At 39.9% G+C, this 16,063-nt stretch overlaps 1 protein-coding gene across 1 annotated transcript; it reads left to right on the top strand.

The window, feature by feature from the left end:
- Positions 1 to 213: 213 nt before the first annotated feature.
- Positions 214 to 1,253, top strand: LOC119786820 (vacuolar protein sorting-associated protein 37C-like; the record flags this gene model as incomplete). Its single annotated transcript, XM_038290372.1, has 1 exon — positions 214 to 1,253. A coding segment is annotated over one exon (583 nt), but the record flags the coding sequence as incomplete, so codon positions are not given.
- Positions 1,254 to 16,063: the final 14,810 nt, after the last annotated feature.

The raw sequence follows: 16,063 nt of genomic DNA on the forward strand, positions 1-16,063 counted from the left end.
ACCTCCAGCAGAACCAGGCTCAGTGTGAGCGGCCATCTGCTGAGGCCCACTGGGGTTCAAGGAGACAGAAGCAGACATAGAAAAAGAAGCATAGATACAAAAGGCAACTGTAAAGGGCTCACCTGTCTGGCTGTGTGTTTACTACAGGGAAGGTCTTGATGAAGGTTTTTGCTGATTAAAATCTACCTTTTTAGTCGGAGTGATTTCTTGCAGCTGGTCCACTAATGCTGACTTATTTGTGTGTTCTGTTTCACAGGAGCTGCTGGATAAATTCATGGAAGGGAACCTAAGCCTGGATGAGTTCCTGGACTCTTTCCAAAGCTCCAGGAAAACTTACCACATCCGACGGGCTCAAGCAGAGAAAATGCAGGAGGTCATTCAAGCCAAGAAGCAGCCTAAAAAGAGCAAACAAGCTGAGGAGAACCGGGTCACCGAGGTGAAGAGGGACTCCGAGCAGCACCAGGAGCCCAAGCGGCCTAACGGCTTTGTAGCACAAGGACCTCTCAGGGTGTTCCAAGTACGATACGGCCTAACGCCGGCCATCCTCGTCCCTCATTACCCCGTTTCCCCTCCTGCCTCGGCTCCAGGACATCAAAGCAGTACCTCCTCCTCTGAGCCCCAAGTGGGTCAGACCCACATCCTCAGCCCCAGCAGCCCGCTTCCAGGTCACGGCCAGCCAGTCGGCCTCAGGGTGATCGGACAACTGTCGGGCGGCTGGCCGGCTAACGGGCGTCCGGTCCGAGTGCAGCAGCTTTACAGACCGAACCCACAGCAGCCTGAGCCACCGTACCGATAAGCTGCTGTCCGACGGTTATAGAGACGGTTTGAGAGGTCTTCCAACCGGTGGAGCCAAGCTGTGGCTGTCAGGGTCCTGCAGGCAAAGACTGACGCAGGATGGCAGCACTGAGGTCCCACGTTTCGGTTCTCCCTCCATGACATGAACGCATCAGGGGGAAACGGGCAGAGCAGGAAGGCAGAGAGGCGACAGGCAGGCAGAGCTCGGGATGGGCTACCATAACATTTCTGTTCTAATCTGGTAAACCAATCTCTAGACATCTATTTTACAACGTTAGAAACCCAAAAACAAAACAAGAACAGCTTCTAATATTTGGCCTGAACCCTCCCTTAAATTTTTCTATGTTTTATCCATGTTCATTTAGTTAACATTTTAATGGGAACTTCGTTTTGCATCAGCTCTAAAATGCTGCATCTTTATGCTATACTATGCATTCTTAATCATTCTGATTCTTTAACTATTTACAAGAATGGATTGAAAAAAAATACTCTTTGACATTTTTAAAATAACTTTAAACACAAACGAATCGGGTTAGCTGAATCTTTTGTTCACATTTATTGGATTATCTTCTAAATTAAATGAAAATACAATTTAATAAAACTTGCATTTATTATTCAAGGTCTACAGTTTAACTCTGCTTTTTATTTTTTTGCCATGTTTGGATTTTCAAGAAATTCAACTTTAAAAAGCTGCCCAAAAGAAATCTAAGTTCTTATAAAATTACGTTTCTGCTGATTTTTGAAAAAAAACAAAACACTTTTTTATTTGCATTTCAAGGCTTTTAATTAATTACGGCACTCAACAGAAAATATACTTTTTTTTTTTTATCTATGACGACACATCAGGGAGGAGGAATAAAGGTATTTTCTTGATTATGTCTTAAGGACACAGATGTAGCAGAAAATGAAGGAAATCCAAAGAGTAAAACCACTTAAAAAAATAAAACATGGAGGATTTCTTATGTTTATTAGAACGTTTAGATACAGAGATGACACTGGATTTCAACACTTCTGCTATCAAACCCCATCCCGAGGTTTTTAACGTTTATTTCAAATAATTTTCTAATATATTTTGTATTTTTACTCTAATGGACATTAAAGCACAAAGCAAACTCAGATATTGGGAGAAGAAAAGGATCCTATTATTAATTTATAGAGCTGGAATCAAAGGGAGGCTTTGTGCTATATGAACAGTCATGGTGATGAATGATTTGGCGTCAGAATAAGGCCCCCGTTGTTTTTCCTCTACATCAGTGACGTTTGGCTCCCAGTCTTTCCCAGGATTGTGAAATGCTGCGTTCAGGTGGCGTTATTTAGCTCTGTGCTGTTTGCAAGATCATTTGTTTCAACCTTTGTGGTGTGACTTCATTACAGCCGTCGCTGCTCTACGGCAGGCGGCTTATTTATTCACGTAAACCCTGTTTTATACGTCGGACTTCAAAGCTACTCATTTACCGTGCCGAATTGGGAGCCGCTTCCTCCTTTTCAGGGAAGCCACCGTTTTTATTTCTGAGCTGCAGAGTGAGGGGGAAATTAATCTCTATGAGAATGTCTGCCTCTGCGAGCCCAAACTGCTCCTCACCGCCCGCCCTGCAGAAAAAAAAATAAAAAAGCTTTAGATTGTAGTTTGATTCTGTTCTTAAACATTCGTTTGTTCTTTGCTCATCCATATCTCATAAGTGCATGCTTAACAGCAGCTTTTCAACTACATAAAATGCCTTTAAAAAGCCAGAGCCCACTTGCATAACACAAAAAATGTAAAGGCATAAAAAATGACCCTGAAATGGGAAGAATTTCAGCGATTAAGAGTGAAGGTGTTTCTTTAAAGCAAACAGATTGAACTTGTTTCTTTCTTCACTCTCAGCAGCTTTACTTCTGGGAGGAATTTAGTTTTGTTCTCAGAATGTCGGCTCATCAGCAAAAGGGATTTATTTATCAGCTTCACGGTTACATCACTTAAGGAAGACATCATATTTTTATGCCTTAAGTGGAAACTAAAGGCTGGCTGATGTTTATGTTTTTTAGAAACTTCTGAAATAAGTTTCTGGAGGTTTAACGAACTCCCTCCGGTTATTTTTTATAGAACAGCAGCAGTGCGTTAATGTTCACATTTCCATCCCCCCTTCCACTCTTTTTGGCTGAGAAACAAAGTTGTTTCTCTATTTTTAGGCTTGTCTCTGTTTTGTCTGTTTGTTGATGCTAATCTGATTTGTTTTGAGAGAAAAACACAATAGAGTTTAACAACAATCCTAAAGAAAATCCAACCGGGCAGGAAATACAACTATTTGTTCAGGAACAGTTTCACTTCCTTTATTTTATTTTTACATTAAGTTTTGTACCTTTGCGGATGTTTCATAATTAAATAAGAGTGAAAGCAAACCATTGTATCATTTGCACAGAAAACATCAACTGTGAAAACTGCAGCAGGTATAAAAACATATTTTTTTTCAATATATATTAAAGAAAGTATTAAGAGTCGTTCTGTCAGATGAGCATACCAATTGTTAATACCCATTTATCCCTTTAGTTTTGTACGAAAAATAGACTTTAAACTACCTCAATGGGTGTGTATCCCTTTATTCACGTCCAAAAAAACAATTAACTTACTTTTTGGTGTTTTTGTTAGGGATGCACCGATCCACTTTTTTCACCTCCGATACGATGCCGATATTTGAAGTTTAAGGTCGGCCGATACCGATCCGATACCAATACCAGAAACAGCACTAAATTATTATATACTGTGGAGAATTGTGTGGGTATGGCGAGAGGGAAAGAACAGGAGTTGGAAGACGCGCCAGCAGCACTTTATAGGTCTGCTGTATGGGACCACTTTGCATTTAGAGTGACCTACGATGACGGCGGAAAGAAAGTTGTGGATAAAAGTGCAACAGTGTGCAAGCATTGTGCAACACGTTTTGTTTATGCTAACAGCAACACGACCAACATGTCAGGCTAACCCCGAAATCCCACATACTCCGTCAGCGCTCCGCCCGGCTTCGCTCCAGACCGGCTGCTCAAAGCAAAGCCTACAGCCTCCGCTGTGGCTCCCGTCCGCTCCGCTCTGAGTTCCTTGGAGATCGTAGAGGGCATGCGCCAGATGATTAAATTCAAAGCACGAAAACATGCGGAAATGATCCAGGGTTTCCGCGGATCATTAAAAATAATTACAATTCATTAATTTTTGGGGATTTTTTCCATTAATTTCATAAATTTTTATGGGATTTTGGGCTAACAATCAACATATACCGAACCAAAAACCGTGACCACGAAACCGTGAATCGAACCTAACCTTGGATTTTGTGAACCATTCCACCCCTACTGGATACTGTTACATGGAAAAATTTAACTTCCTTCCTTTGCCTCCAAAGAAGTTAGCTGCTTCCTTTTTGTTTGCCGAGTCCGATAATCTCAGCATCTTCCTTGTTATGAAACTTCTGGAGGTGTTTCATTAAGTTGGTGGTGTTATAGTTTGAAGATTGGGCTAGTAGGATGAGAGAGCGTGAAAAACCTCCACACCGCAGATCCTTTCGCTCGCTCCATCATAAACAATATGGCCGTGTTGTGTTGTTGTGCTGCCGCATGACGGCAGAGCATAGCATAGAGTTAGAATGAAAAGATCGGCCCCTATATCGAGTCAATTGTCACTGATACCGATCTATCTCCTTATATCTGGATCGATACTGATAAAAATATCAGATTGGTGCTTCCCTTGTTTTTGTATGGCGATCTGACCTTAAATAGTTATTTTTTGTACATGACTAAAGGGATACACATACATTTGAGGTAGTGTAAAGTCTATTTTTCGTACAGAACATAAGGGATAAACGCAAATCTGACGTCTTGCACCTGCCTATGGACTATAGCTATGCTGATCGGATAGAATACCGTCAATCAGCCAATAATACTGGAGGAAGCTGTGATGGGGAGATCAAAATACCATTGTTATTCCTCAGATACTTCTGCTCCCTTAAAGAAAGTTTAGATGGTCTAAAAGTATGTTTATTGATCTTAATATGGGTGGAAATGCTTTAAAAAAATGTAGGTTTGTTCTGAACAGAGTCCGCCGGGGCAAAAGCTGAACCGATTACAATTCATAATCTCCTGGCTGCCTTTGTTTTAAGACCAGTTAGGGACCAAAGGTATCATTTTGTTTGGCTTTTGTCTGATCACTAAAGGCTGAAAGAGGAGGGAACGGAAATCTAAAGAACACTTTGAAAGGACTGCTTCGAAGTGATGATTATTGAGGTCTCTGTCCCAACATCGCTAATATAAAAGTGTTTCCTTTATGCAGAGATTTAAAGAACTCAGGTGGGTTCTCATTCCCCATTATTATGTATGGTAGAGGACCTGTGGTGCTGAGGACAACTTTCCCTTCCTTTCCAAATGTCCAAAACTGCAGTTTTATAGTTTGATTTTACGGTACTGAAATAAAAGACATGCTTTAAACAAGTGGACATGCTGTCCACTTGTTTAATGTGTCGCCCGCCAATTGGATGCCAGCGTGGTTGAGGTAGATACAAAAGCTGCTGAAGATTCTCAGTCATCCAGGTCAATGTCATTCTAAAAAAGTAAAAAAAAAAAACTTTAAGGGGAGTGAAGGAAGTCATCTATGTTGAGAAAAAAAAAAAAAAAAAAAAAAAACCCTAAACAGAGGGGGTTGATTCAGATTTCAGCTTTCGAAAACCTACAATGCAGCGTTAGAGTTGATTCTTTCCTGCTATCATCGCAACCCCATCCCCTTTACAAGAGAGCAGAAGACCTCAACTGTTCAACAAGGCCAACAATTCCCTCTAACGACCCCCCTTTCAGAGACATAGACAGGTATGGGGCATTGCAGGCTAGCAAAAGAAGCCAAACCACCCCTGTTAGGTTAAAAAATGTAGGTTTGTAAAAGAGAAATTTAGTCTACACAGGAAAGAGATTCAAGCAACTTCTGCAGGAGTGGAAAGAAAAAGCCCAACCCAACTTCAAGCTTTCTTTCCCCGAATCCTCTCCTGCAGCCGTCTTTTATTAACAGAACATAACACATGGTTACAAAACAGTATTTTTTTCTGACAGAACAATTGATCAGTTCATAAAGACAGGATGCTCCACCAGAATGACAAGGCAGGATGGTCTCCTGGCTGAATCACAAGACACAGTGGAGCATCCTCTTGCACAAATGTTTCATAAGCATGCATACATTGATTTTATAATCATCATTGAATAAACCTAACAACCCCCATTCCAAAGGGGTGGACCCGTTCATCCGTTTCAATCTGCATGTTTTCTAAACAGAAGCAAGGCTTTGTTGGGCTGCTGGATAAAACCTGGAACTCAACACTATTTCTGACATTTTTAATTAAGAAACGTCTTCAAACTTGGAAACAAAGTCCAGCGGGTTGTTTTGTTTTTTTTACTTTTTTGGATTGAGGTAGATGCACTGTAGTTGTGTAATTCTTATGACGATTTGCTAATTTAGGGTCCGTTCAGCTTCCCTTAAATGAGTTTTTCGAATTATTCCCCATCGTTTGCAGCCCCTCAAATCGCTCTTAGATGTTTTATTTACGTGAACTGATGAATATAAAGCTTTGTTAACGTCATGAGGACGTTGAGCTGTGATGCAACTGGGCTCCGGCTTCAAACATGCTGTGTCCACTCAGGTTCTTAGGGAGGAAAACAAAAATCCCTTCATTGGCTAATAGCCAGAAGATGATGATACCAACCTCATCACCCATTCCACTGTCGCTGTGAGATTTCACAAAAAAAAAAAAAGGTCTAGTGTTGTTATTTCTCACAGTTCTGAATCGTTTTCTGTATTGTTGTGTAGTAGTGATGTGTGAAGCCATCAGACATGGTGATTGAGGTAAGGCTGATTTGTATGAAAAGTACTCAAATATTGCTGTGAAGTGTTTGATTTTTGTCTAGTTTTGCTCTTAAAGTGTCTGTTTTATAAAGAGAGCTTCTCCCAGCAGCCTCCTTCTTTAAAAAATGAAGAGTCAGCTTTAACTGCGGTGCAGGAATCGCCGCGGCTGCAGGCGCAAAACCACATGGTCATGAGCCACGTCAAAGTTTATCAGTACAGCTTTGTAAGGCTGGGATGATAATGTCCCAGTTAGCCTGTGTGAGCGTGTTCACAGACGCATCGCCAACCCACAGATTTAAAACAGTGTGAAGCATGCCAGCTCATCATCAGTTTTATGATCTGAAAGTAACAGAGGTTTACCGATTAGCAGTTTTATTAGAATATCTCAACCTTTCTAAATCTTGTAGTCAAGTTTTCTGCTGCTCAGTACATGGTGGTTAAAACCCAGTGACTGCTATTTTCCAACCCATAATAATTTTGCCAAATTATCTAAAGAAGCAGATTTCATATTTTCCAGCCTCTAAAACCAAAGTATCTGGACAATGCCGGGGCATCTCAGTGCAGATGGAAACTCCAGCAGACAGATATACAAGAAGACTCTGATGCTCTAAGTGGGTCCACACCGCCCTGAAAAGGAAGAGTTTGATATTAGAGAGAGCTGAATGCAATGAGTCCATTAGGTCGGATTAAATCTGCACAAAATAGCTACTAATGTATTTATTGGCATTTTAAAGGAAAAGTCTTATTCAGAATTCAATTCTGAAAGTACTTTAAGTATGAAATTATTACTTCAGAGTAATTTTCATGTGAATGTGCTTTACTGGAGGCATCCATGTTTGTCAAAGAACACTACTGCCACCTACTGGTTAGTGACGTCACGGTGCGGTATCGGCTGTTGATCAAGTCCCAGTGCTGTATCTGGTGTTTGTCACAACGCGCTATTATCCAAGTCATCCTGAAAACATTCTTCTTCCAAATGTTGGCTACATATTACGGGTTTTTTCTCTGGCCAGAAGTTCGATGGCAAATCCTCCCTCTTCAAGTTGGCGATCCAACGACCAACCCGTTCGTGGAGGATCAGGAATCAGAAAAGTGGAATAACTCTTTTTTTCCCACTTTTCCCCGATGTATTCCAGCATCCAGCTGCCATGCACGTGGGCATTGTCAGTTTCACTATAGCTCTGGTGAATTTCAATGGTGAAGTCCTCTGGAAATCTTCAATAATTGTTGTTGATCGCAGATGTGTCTAGTAGTTCCCATTGATTTAGCTTGGAAAGCGGGGAGAATGGCGCTAGGCTTACCGCACCGTGACGTCACTGCTGGAAGATGGCAGGAGGGAGGGGCTACTATATGTGGGCAAAAACTGCCGCTCCCAGACTCAGTGACACAAAGAAAATTGTTTTTATTTTTTACTATAGAAATAAAAAGTATATAGGTATAGATAATGATCCATTGATCATTCCATCCTGACCGGACTTTTCCTTTAAAGGATTTGTAACCAATCTTTTGTATCAGTTCCAAAACGTAAACTTTTTAGTCCCTAAACCACTTTTTTCTCAAAATCTAAGGGGTTTTTTCTTACCTTCATTTGCAAACTATGATCTGTGTTATTTATATGCTGTTGGATTAATGGCATCTTCCTCACTGATTGGCTTTTCAGCCCATTTCAGTACAAGACTTCTGACAAACATCAGAACCCTCCTCTTTCCTGAACCGTATGATGGCTGCAAACCTGCTGTCTAGATTTGTGACAAACTGTATTTTTTTAAAAAGTGACCCCCTTGTTATTATTTTGGGATTGAGAGATGAATTATTTTTGTTATCTACTTTGTCTCAAATCAGAAAACCTGGAGAAAATGCATCTTTTGCAGTGAATATAATCATCTGATAAAAATCACACATGCAAAGATGAACAAAATAATCAGCAAAGCTGAATTATAAATGTATTAAAACTTGTGTACTATGATACTGAGAGCTGTAGCCTTTCTACTGCCTATATTCTGGCTTATAGAGGTAATAAATGTTCAGTAGGAGCAGTAAAATGAATCAGTTGTCTGCCTGCGAGCCGGTATGGGGGCTAGAAGGTCACCGTTTTATATGAATGGACCTGATGGGAGGGTAAATTATGGCCATTCTGAGGACTCTCCATCTGTCAGCGAGGGGGGAGGAATTACTCAGCGTTCAGCCTCCCTCTGAGAGACAGCTTGAAAACAGGCCACCCATTAAAATATTAATGCCCAGCACATTAGGCCATACTGTACTAAACCGCTCTTTACAGCTGAGAGGCTGCTGAGATGTAAACATTACGTACATAACCGCTGGCGGCTGAACGCAGTGAGCCGCGTGTGTGACTTTGGATGATGTTTTCAGAGAGTAAAAGACGTTTATGCAGCATTTATCCAGCGTTCAGCTCCTCCTAGAAAACGGGTTTGACATCCAGATTTAGGAGGGAAACCCTGGAGGTCGGCTTTTTATCACGGAAGCATCTGCTTCGCTCACTTTGGGGAGTTTGTCTCTGGTTCCCTTTAAAAGTGCATTGAGCTGTATTTTTAGCCATGTTCCAGAGGACGGTGTCGGTGTCAGCCTGTTGATCCGTCCGCTCGGCCCAGACTCAAATATTCAGGTCGGGAAACTGGGATCCGGTCTGTGTTGAGACTTCCATCGTCCCCTAATGCTTAAAAACAGCCTGACATTCCTCTTTCACACCTCCATGAAGTTGCCTCAGGTCTGAATATTTCCTTCAGCTGGATGGTAACTCACACATTTATTAAAATCCTCACAAACCCTTTGTAGTCAGGTGGAATATCTTTTTTATTAAAAAACACTAATAGAATATGATGTTTATAACTCATATACCTCTTTGGTTTGATCAACTTTTCTTCAAAATAGAACAAAGAACATTTAGAAACCAATTTTTAAGCAGTAGCAATGTCAGATATATTTAAATGAGACCTACGTGTTAAAATTCTTTCTAACGTTTCATTCGATACCTTCACACCCAGGGCTGTGGGTGTCCTACTTGCCTTGTGTCCTTGAAGAGAGATTTCAATCTGTGAGGCTGTTTATATAAATCTAGATTTACTTCAAACTAAAATTTAAAAGATATACAACTTACATTTGTTAAAAACGTATAATAAATGAATAATTTATGTACTACATACATTGAAAACACAAGAGCTTGTAGAATAAAGAGAGATGAGACTGAAATGATATTTGCAGAACTTAGAACAAGTATAATATACCGGTGAAGGTTCTCAGTCGTCCAGGTCGTAGTCCTTCCAAAAAAATTAAAAACAATCCAGTGGACTTTGTTTCCAAGTCTGAAGACATTTCGCTTCTCATCCAGGAAGCTTTTTCAATTAAAAATGTCAGAAATAGTTGAGTTTAAGGCTTTATAGAGAGTGGACCAAACCAAAGCCTTGTTTTGGCTTAGAAAACATGTAAATTAAACCTGACGAGCGGGTCCGCCCCTTAGGAATGGAGGTTGTTTGGTTTCTTTGTTGTACATTTCAAACCAAACAGACTCTTATACAGAGACTAGTGCTAAAGACAAAACCCCCAGACCAAATATAAGTAGAGTTGTTGAAGACCAGAATGTTCACATTTTGGACTAAGTAGACAGGTGGTTTGAGAGGGGCGTGAAGGAAGGAGGGGGTTGACTCAGAGTTCCCGCTGTCATCGCACCCCCAACCCCTTTACAGGGGAACAGAAGACCTCGCCTATTCAGCCAGGCCAACCATTCCCTCTAACGACCCTCCTTTCAGAGGCTGCGTTCATACTGCAGGCCTTGATGCTCGATTCCGATTTTTTTGTGAAATCCAATTTTTTTTGGTTTGCTGTTCATATTTTCCAAATAAATGCGACTTGTATGCGATCTCCTGTGTGAACTGCAGTCATACAACGCAAATGTCCCATATGCAGAGTAGAGGACGAAATTACGTCACAGGCCAGCGTGCTGCGTGTTTACTGAAGTAAACATGGATGCTAGTGCCATCATGCATCTAGCGATCTTTTCCATCTATAAAAACACAATCTTTTCAATATGGTTAAACATAAGTACTGCTCTCAGCATCATCATCTTCCATGGTTGTTGTTTTTCTTGGTGCTTCTGCGTTTCAAGACGCAGAATAGTGACCTTTGTCGGGTATTAATGACGTTCAGGTCGGATGATTCCGACCTAGCCGTCGCGCAGATCAGATTCGTATCGGATTCTGGGCCACAGAGCCAAGCGGCCTGGGTCGCATTGGAAAAAAATCAGATGTGTGTTGTTCAGACATCCATGAAAAGATCAGATCCAGGTCGTATATGGGCCAAAAAAATCGGATTTGGGTCACTTTAGGCTGCACTGTGAACGTAGCCAGAGACATAGACGGTTTTCAGGTATTGCAGGCTAACAAAGAAACCAAACGACCTCCATTCCAAAGGGGTGGACCTGATCGTCCGTCTCAATTTGCAAGCCTCGATCGCTATTTCTGACGTTTTAAATTGAAAAAGCTTCCTGGATGGAAAGTGAAACGTCTTCAAACTTGGAAGCAAAGTCCAGTGGATTGTTTCTAAATTTGTTGGAACGATAATACTTGTAACACACCCCAGATTCCTGCAATTTACAAATAAAACATAAAAACAAATATAACTCTTGATTTTAAAACAACTTGGATTCATTAATGTTTTGTTTTTTATTGAAACAAGATCTATGTTGAAATAATTGTGGCCTATATCAGTAGGTGACATTAAGTGACTGTATAGGAATCCTTCCACAAAATTTGTCTAAATGCATTTATCTTACTGAATTCTCCTATTTTCTTAGGGATATTTGAGCTGCTTCCAAAAATGCATGAAAAAGATCCTTTATTTTCTTCTGAATTAGCATAACGCATTTAATCTCCATCTGCCGCATGCTGGTGAGGAAATCCAACAGCTACATTTATGTTCAAGCAGCGTTAGAAAATCTATAGCACATCTTTATTCTTCCTGGGTCCTGCAGTTATTGAATTAGTGTCTAATTACACTGCAGAAATCAATTCTGAATGGAAGAAGTTGCACAGATTAATTAATTGTTAAATGGTTAATTAAGATGCAGGAGGTTAGCAGTCGATGGCATTAATTAAGTTTTGTACTTCCTCCCTTAAAGATTTTTTTTGACAGTTTCAGATCAACCGTCTCCTTTTGTATGCTGGTAAATGCCTTTTAAACTACACAAAAAGTGCCAAAACCACATGATATCTATTAGTCAGTTATTAACATGTATTATTAAGGGTTCTGCTGTTTAAAAAAAAAAAAAAGTTGCATATAAAAAATGTGTCCCTAAAAATGAAGAAAAGGCTCTGAAACTCCCATTTTCTCCCTGACCCATATTAAATAGTTTGGCTGGTTAAAAGGAGGCTGCTGGGAAAGTTCTTCTGCATGCTGAGCTTTACAAAAACGATCTGCTAAATACCATCAAGCTGATTTATTGTTAAAGAAGACTCTCAGTGGGGGAACATCTCTTTCTGCTAACATTTTAACATTCAAGTGACCTTACACAACTTGTTTACATGTGAAATATTCTTCATTTGCTTCCTACGTGAATCCAGAAGATATAAATAAATAAAAAAAAAGGTTTGGAACTGGGAATGAATTTGTCTATTTTTTATTTCTATCATGATTGTGGAGTTTTATGCGCACTTTTTTGCTGGAATAAAAATGTCACAGTAAATTAGAAGGAAAAAGAAAGAAGAAGCTGTTTCATTAGATCATTCTTTAATATTCTTAAGGGTGGAAACATCAATTTAAAAAAGAGAATCCATTGTTCCTTTCAGCTTTTTATGACTTGTATACACAAGGAGGGTTGTTCCAATGAAAAATAAATGAAGCGTTTGGTAAAAAGTCTTAGAAGTTGGCAACATGTCAAAAATGTGACTGAAATGCACAGAGGACGGCTGTAGTCACAGGGCTTTACTTTTGAGTTTTAGATTGGAAATTAACCAACGGCAACTAAAATCCCACTGGGAGACAGAATTTCAAGAAAGCCAAGAAGTTTCTGGGAAACCCCAAACCTGGAACACCCATCTGTGAGAAAGATGAAGGTCCAGGAAATGATTGTGGGAGGCGTAAACTGGCCCGTTATTAACAAGCTAACCACTTTGCCTGTGTTACATCTGTTCCTATTTGACTATCAATAATTATTTATGATACAATGTGCTAGTACTAACTACTTTGACTTTGAAACAAATGTCTTTCAAATTAAATTCTGTTTATTTCTACAGCCCCAATTCACAACACTTCATCTCAAGGCACTTTACAATTCAACCAGATCATCCAGTCAGATTGATTCAAAATTTTCTAAGGATTGCATCGACTCATTGACTCTTCAGCAATCCCTCACACTAAGCATGCTTGTAGCGACAGACGAGAGGAAAAACTTCCTTTTAACAGGAAGAAACCTCCAGCAGAACCAGGCTCGCTGTGAGTGGCCATCTGCTGAGGCCCACTGGGGTTCAAGGAGACAGAAGCAGATATAGAAAAAGAAGCATAGATACAAAAGGCAACTGTAAAAGGCGACCCCGTCCAGGAAACACACAGCCAGGCAGACGAGCTCCGAGCCAGCTCCCATGTCAGAGGATGAAGAAAGCACATCCAGTTAGTCACAGTCAGAGAAACAGGACTACACTGGAAAACAGGCTGATCTCCAACATCTAGAAACAAAGGTGTTGATGGCAGCAGCACAGCTGATATTTCTCTCCAGGATGGAGTCACCGCCAAACAGGAACAGACCAGATGAAGCTACTATGAGAAAAAGCAGAGAGAGCAGAACGTTCGAGATTGAACTAACAGATTCTGCAGAGTGGGAGAATAGAGATAGAATGAAGCAGAATGATGAAAAAGGGGTCCCTATGTCCTCCAGCAGTCTAAGCCTATAGCAGCAGAACTATAGAGATAGCTCAGGATAACCTGAGCCACTCTAACTAGAAGCTTTATTAAAAAGAAACGTTTTTAAACCTACTGCAGATTACTTTAAATAAGTATCTAGTCCTGTGACTGCTAACCCAGATAATGTGAAGATTGATCCAAATAGTTTAATCCAGTTTATGGGTAAGAGGCGGAGTTCATACACCTGGAGAGGTCACCAGTCAGTTACAGGGCAACACAATGTTTGTATTTATTATTTTGTCAGTTTGAATTTATTTTACTGTCAGCTTTTTTGTCTTTAAAGCTACAGTGTGTAATTTTCAGCGACATCTAACGTCCAGACTGCAGACCGCAGCAACATGAACATCTCCCCCCTCCCACCGCTTCTCCCCACCAACAGTACGGCGAGCGTTACGGGACAAAATGTCTTCCACCACGTCCGCATCACCTACCTTCTCAAGTGATGAGGTTTGTTTACAAAGATAATTTTACAGATAGTATTTCATTAGTCTGTGTAGGGTATAGATTTCATGTAGATAATAAATATACCCGTTATTTTTTCTACATACTTTCGAGCGTAATGGGCGATCTCGCAATCGCTAGTTTGTTGGCTCTGCGCTGCCGTAGCGCAAAGATGTCTGCCTCCATGGCTGCGAGACCCGCTCCTATGTAATTATAAATAACGAATTCTAAGGCAACGCAAATATTAAGGTTAAGAGGCTGAGCTCGTAGATGATGATAAAATAACATAGTTATGTATAATATATTACATTTCTGACTGTATATCCCTGTAATTATTACACACTGTAGCTTTAAAGAAAGGTTATGTAAACATTCAACCACCTTTATAGGGCCCTCAGTGAAATACTTTGAAAATCTAAATTTCAAGCCAATAGTTTTGGAATCCAGGACAAAACCTTATTACATTTGTAACATTTAAAAAATATGGATATCCTGACGGCAAAAAATGAATGTCAATATAATAACAAGGAACGCCAACTTGCCTGAATATATTAAGAAAAATAACAAAAGTGCTTCTAGAAGAAATTCATGAAAAACACTCTGAGAGTGAAAGAAACACATCTTATTTACATTTTTAGTTTATAAATCTGAATTAAATCGTTAACTTGGTTATTACATTTTCAATTAGCTTTTTACCTTTTTATCTTTACTTGTTAACTTCAGTTTTGGATTTAGTTTAGGTAATATATCATTCAAGGGCTCATCTAATTGGTCAAATGCCAAAGTAAGATGTACAGCCATGTAGCAGGATCTTTGCCCTATAAAGGGTTGATACTATAACCTTCAGAATAACACGCCTCTATTGTTGACCGTACAGATCTAGAAAGACGGGGAACATCTTTGCTGTCAGTCGAAGCTCTCATCCACATCACTATATTGCTTTTAAAGTCTTTAATTAACTGAGTTGGAGTGGGGCCTCCTGCTCCTTAAATCCACCTTTGTTCATTTCATCAGCTTCAAACTCACTGTACCAATCTGCCTCAAGAGTTCTGCTCATTGTTATGCAGATGAGGCCCAGTTAACTTGCCTCCCGCTAATCCAGATGGGATCAAAGCTTTTTCTGAAGCCTGGCTGACAAAACATGTAGGAGCTGGTCCTAAACTAGCAACTTGGCTCCATCTCAGAGAACACGTGTTCTGATTCTGGTTCTGGTTGCAGGATCAGGAAGGATGAGCACAACCAGTTGATGTTGTTTTCTACCCGCCACCATCCCTTAAGTTATCTCACACTTTGAGCTTCAAAGATTGAATGGCTGGAGATTTATTTTGAGCCGAGACACAAATGAAAGAGATGCTTTTGGCATAACTGGGACAGATGGAAAAAAAAAACATTCAATGAAGTAATTGTGGGAAATACTTCATTGGTCTGAGTGAACCAAAGAAGTGGGCTGATGCTCTCTAGTGGTCAGGGCAGTTGGTGCAGAAGTCCTCAATATCAGGAAAGATCAGAGAACAGGGAAAAAAAATTAATTGCAATTATAAGATGGATTCAGGTTTTAATGAACTTAAGTAATTACAGAGTACAATCTTATTGATATTTTGTAAGTAAGTTTAAGAGTAAAAACAGCAAGTTAGACTCAGTTGAATGGATAGATAACATTTTATTTGAGATCCTGTTACATAAAGTATTAAAATCTCAAATAATATTCTCTTCTCAATCCAAAAAAATAAACAGATTGTTTTTTTTTTTACATGAGACACGCTTAATATGAGTGTGTTCTGTGTTCTGATGGCATTTTAACGAAGGGATTTTTATCAAAAACATAATGTGCACAAATAAGGAATATTTTATTAACTAAACATGTAAACAAAGTTTTATGGGGCCCCCAGGAACTTGGGACCCTAGGCAACTGCCTAGTATTGCCTAATGGTAAACCCCCCCTTGTAGAAAGCGTGAATGTTTCAGAAGAAAGAAGCATCTCAGGTCCTAAACGTAAATTGATTGCAACAGCAAATATAAATATAAATATTTTTTTAATTCTGAAAGCATGAAAATAATGAACAATGAGACAGA

This window comes from Cyprinodon tularosa, unplaced genomic scaffold (genome assembly GCF_016077235.1).
Source record: "Cyprinodon tularosa strain WSP-4 unplaced genomic scaffold, ASM1607723v1 ctg28, whole genome shotgun sequence".
NCBI classification, from domain to species: domain Eukaryota; kingdom Metazoa; phylum Chordata; class Actinopteri; order Cyprinodontiformes; family Cyprinodontidae; genus Cyprinodon; species Cyprinodon tularosa.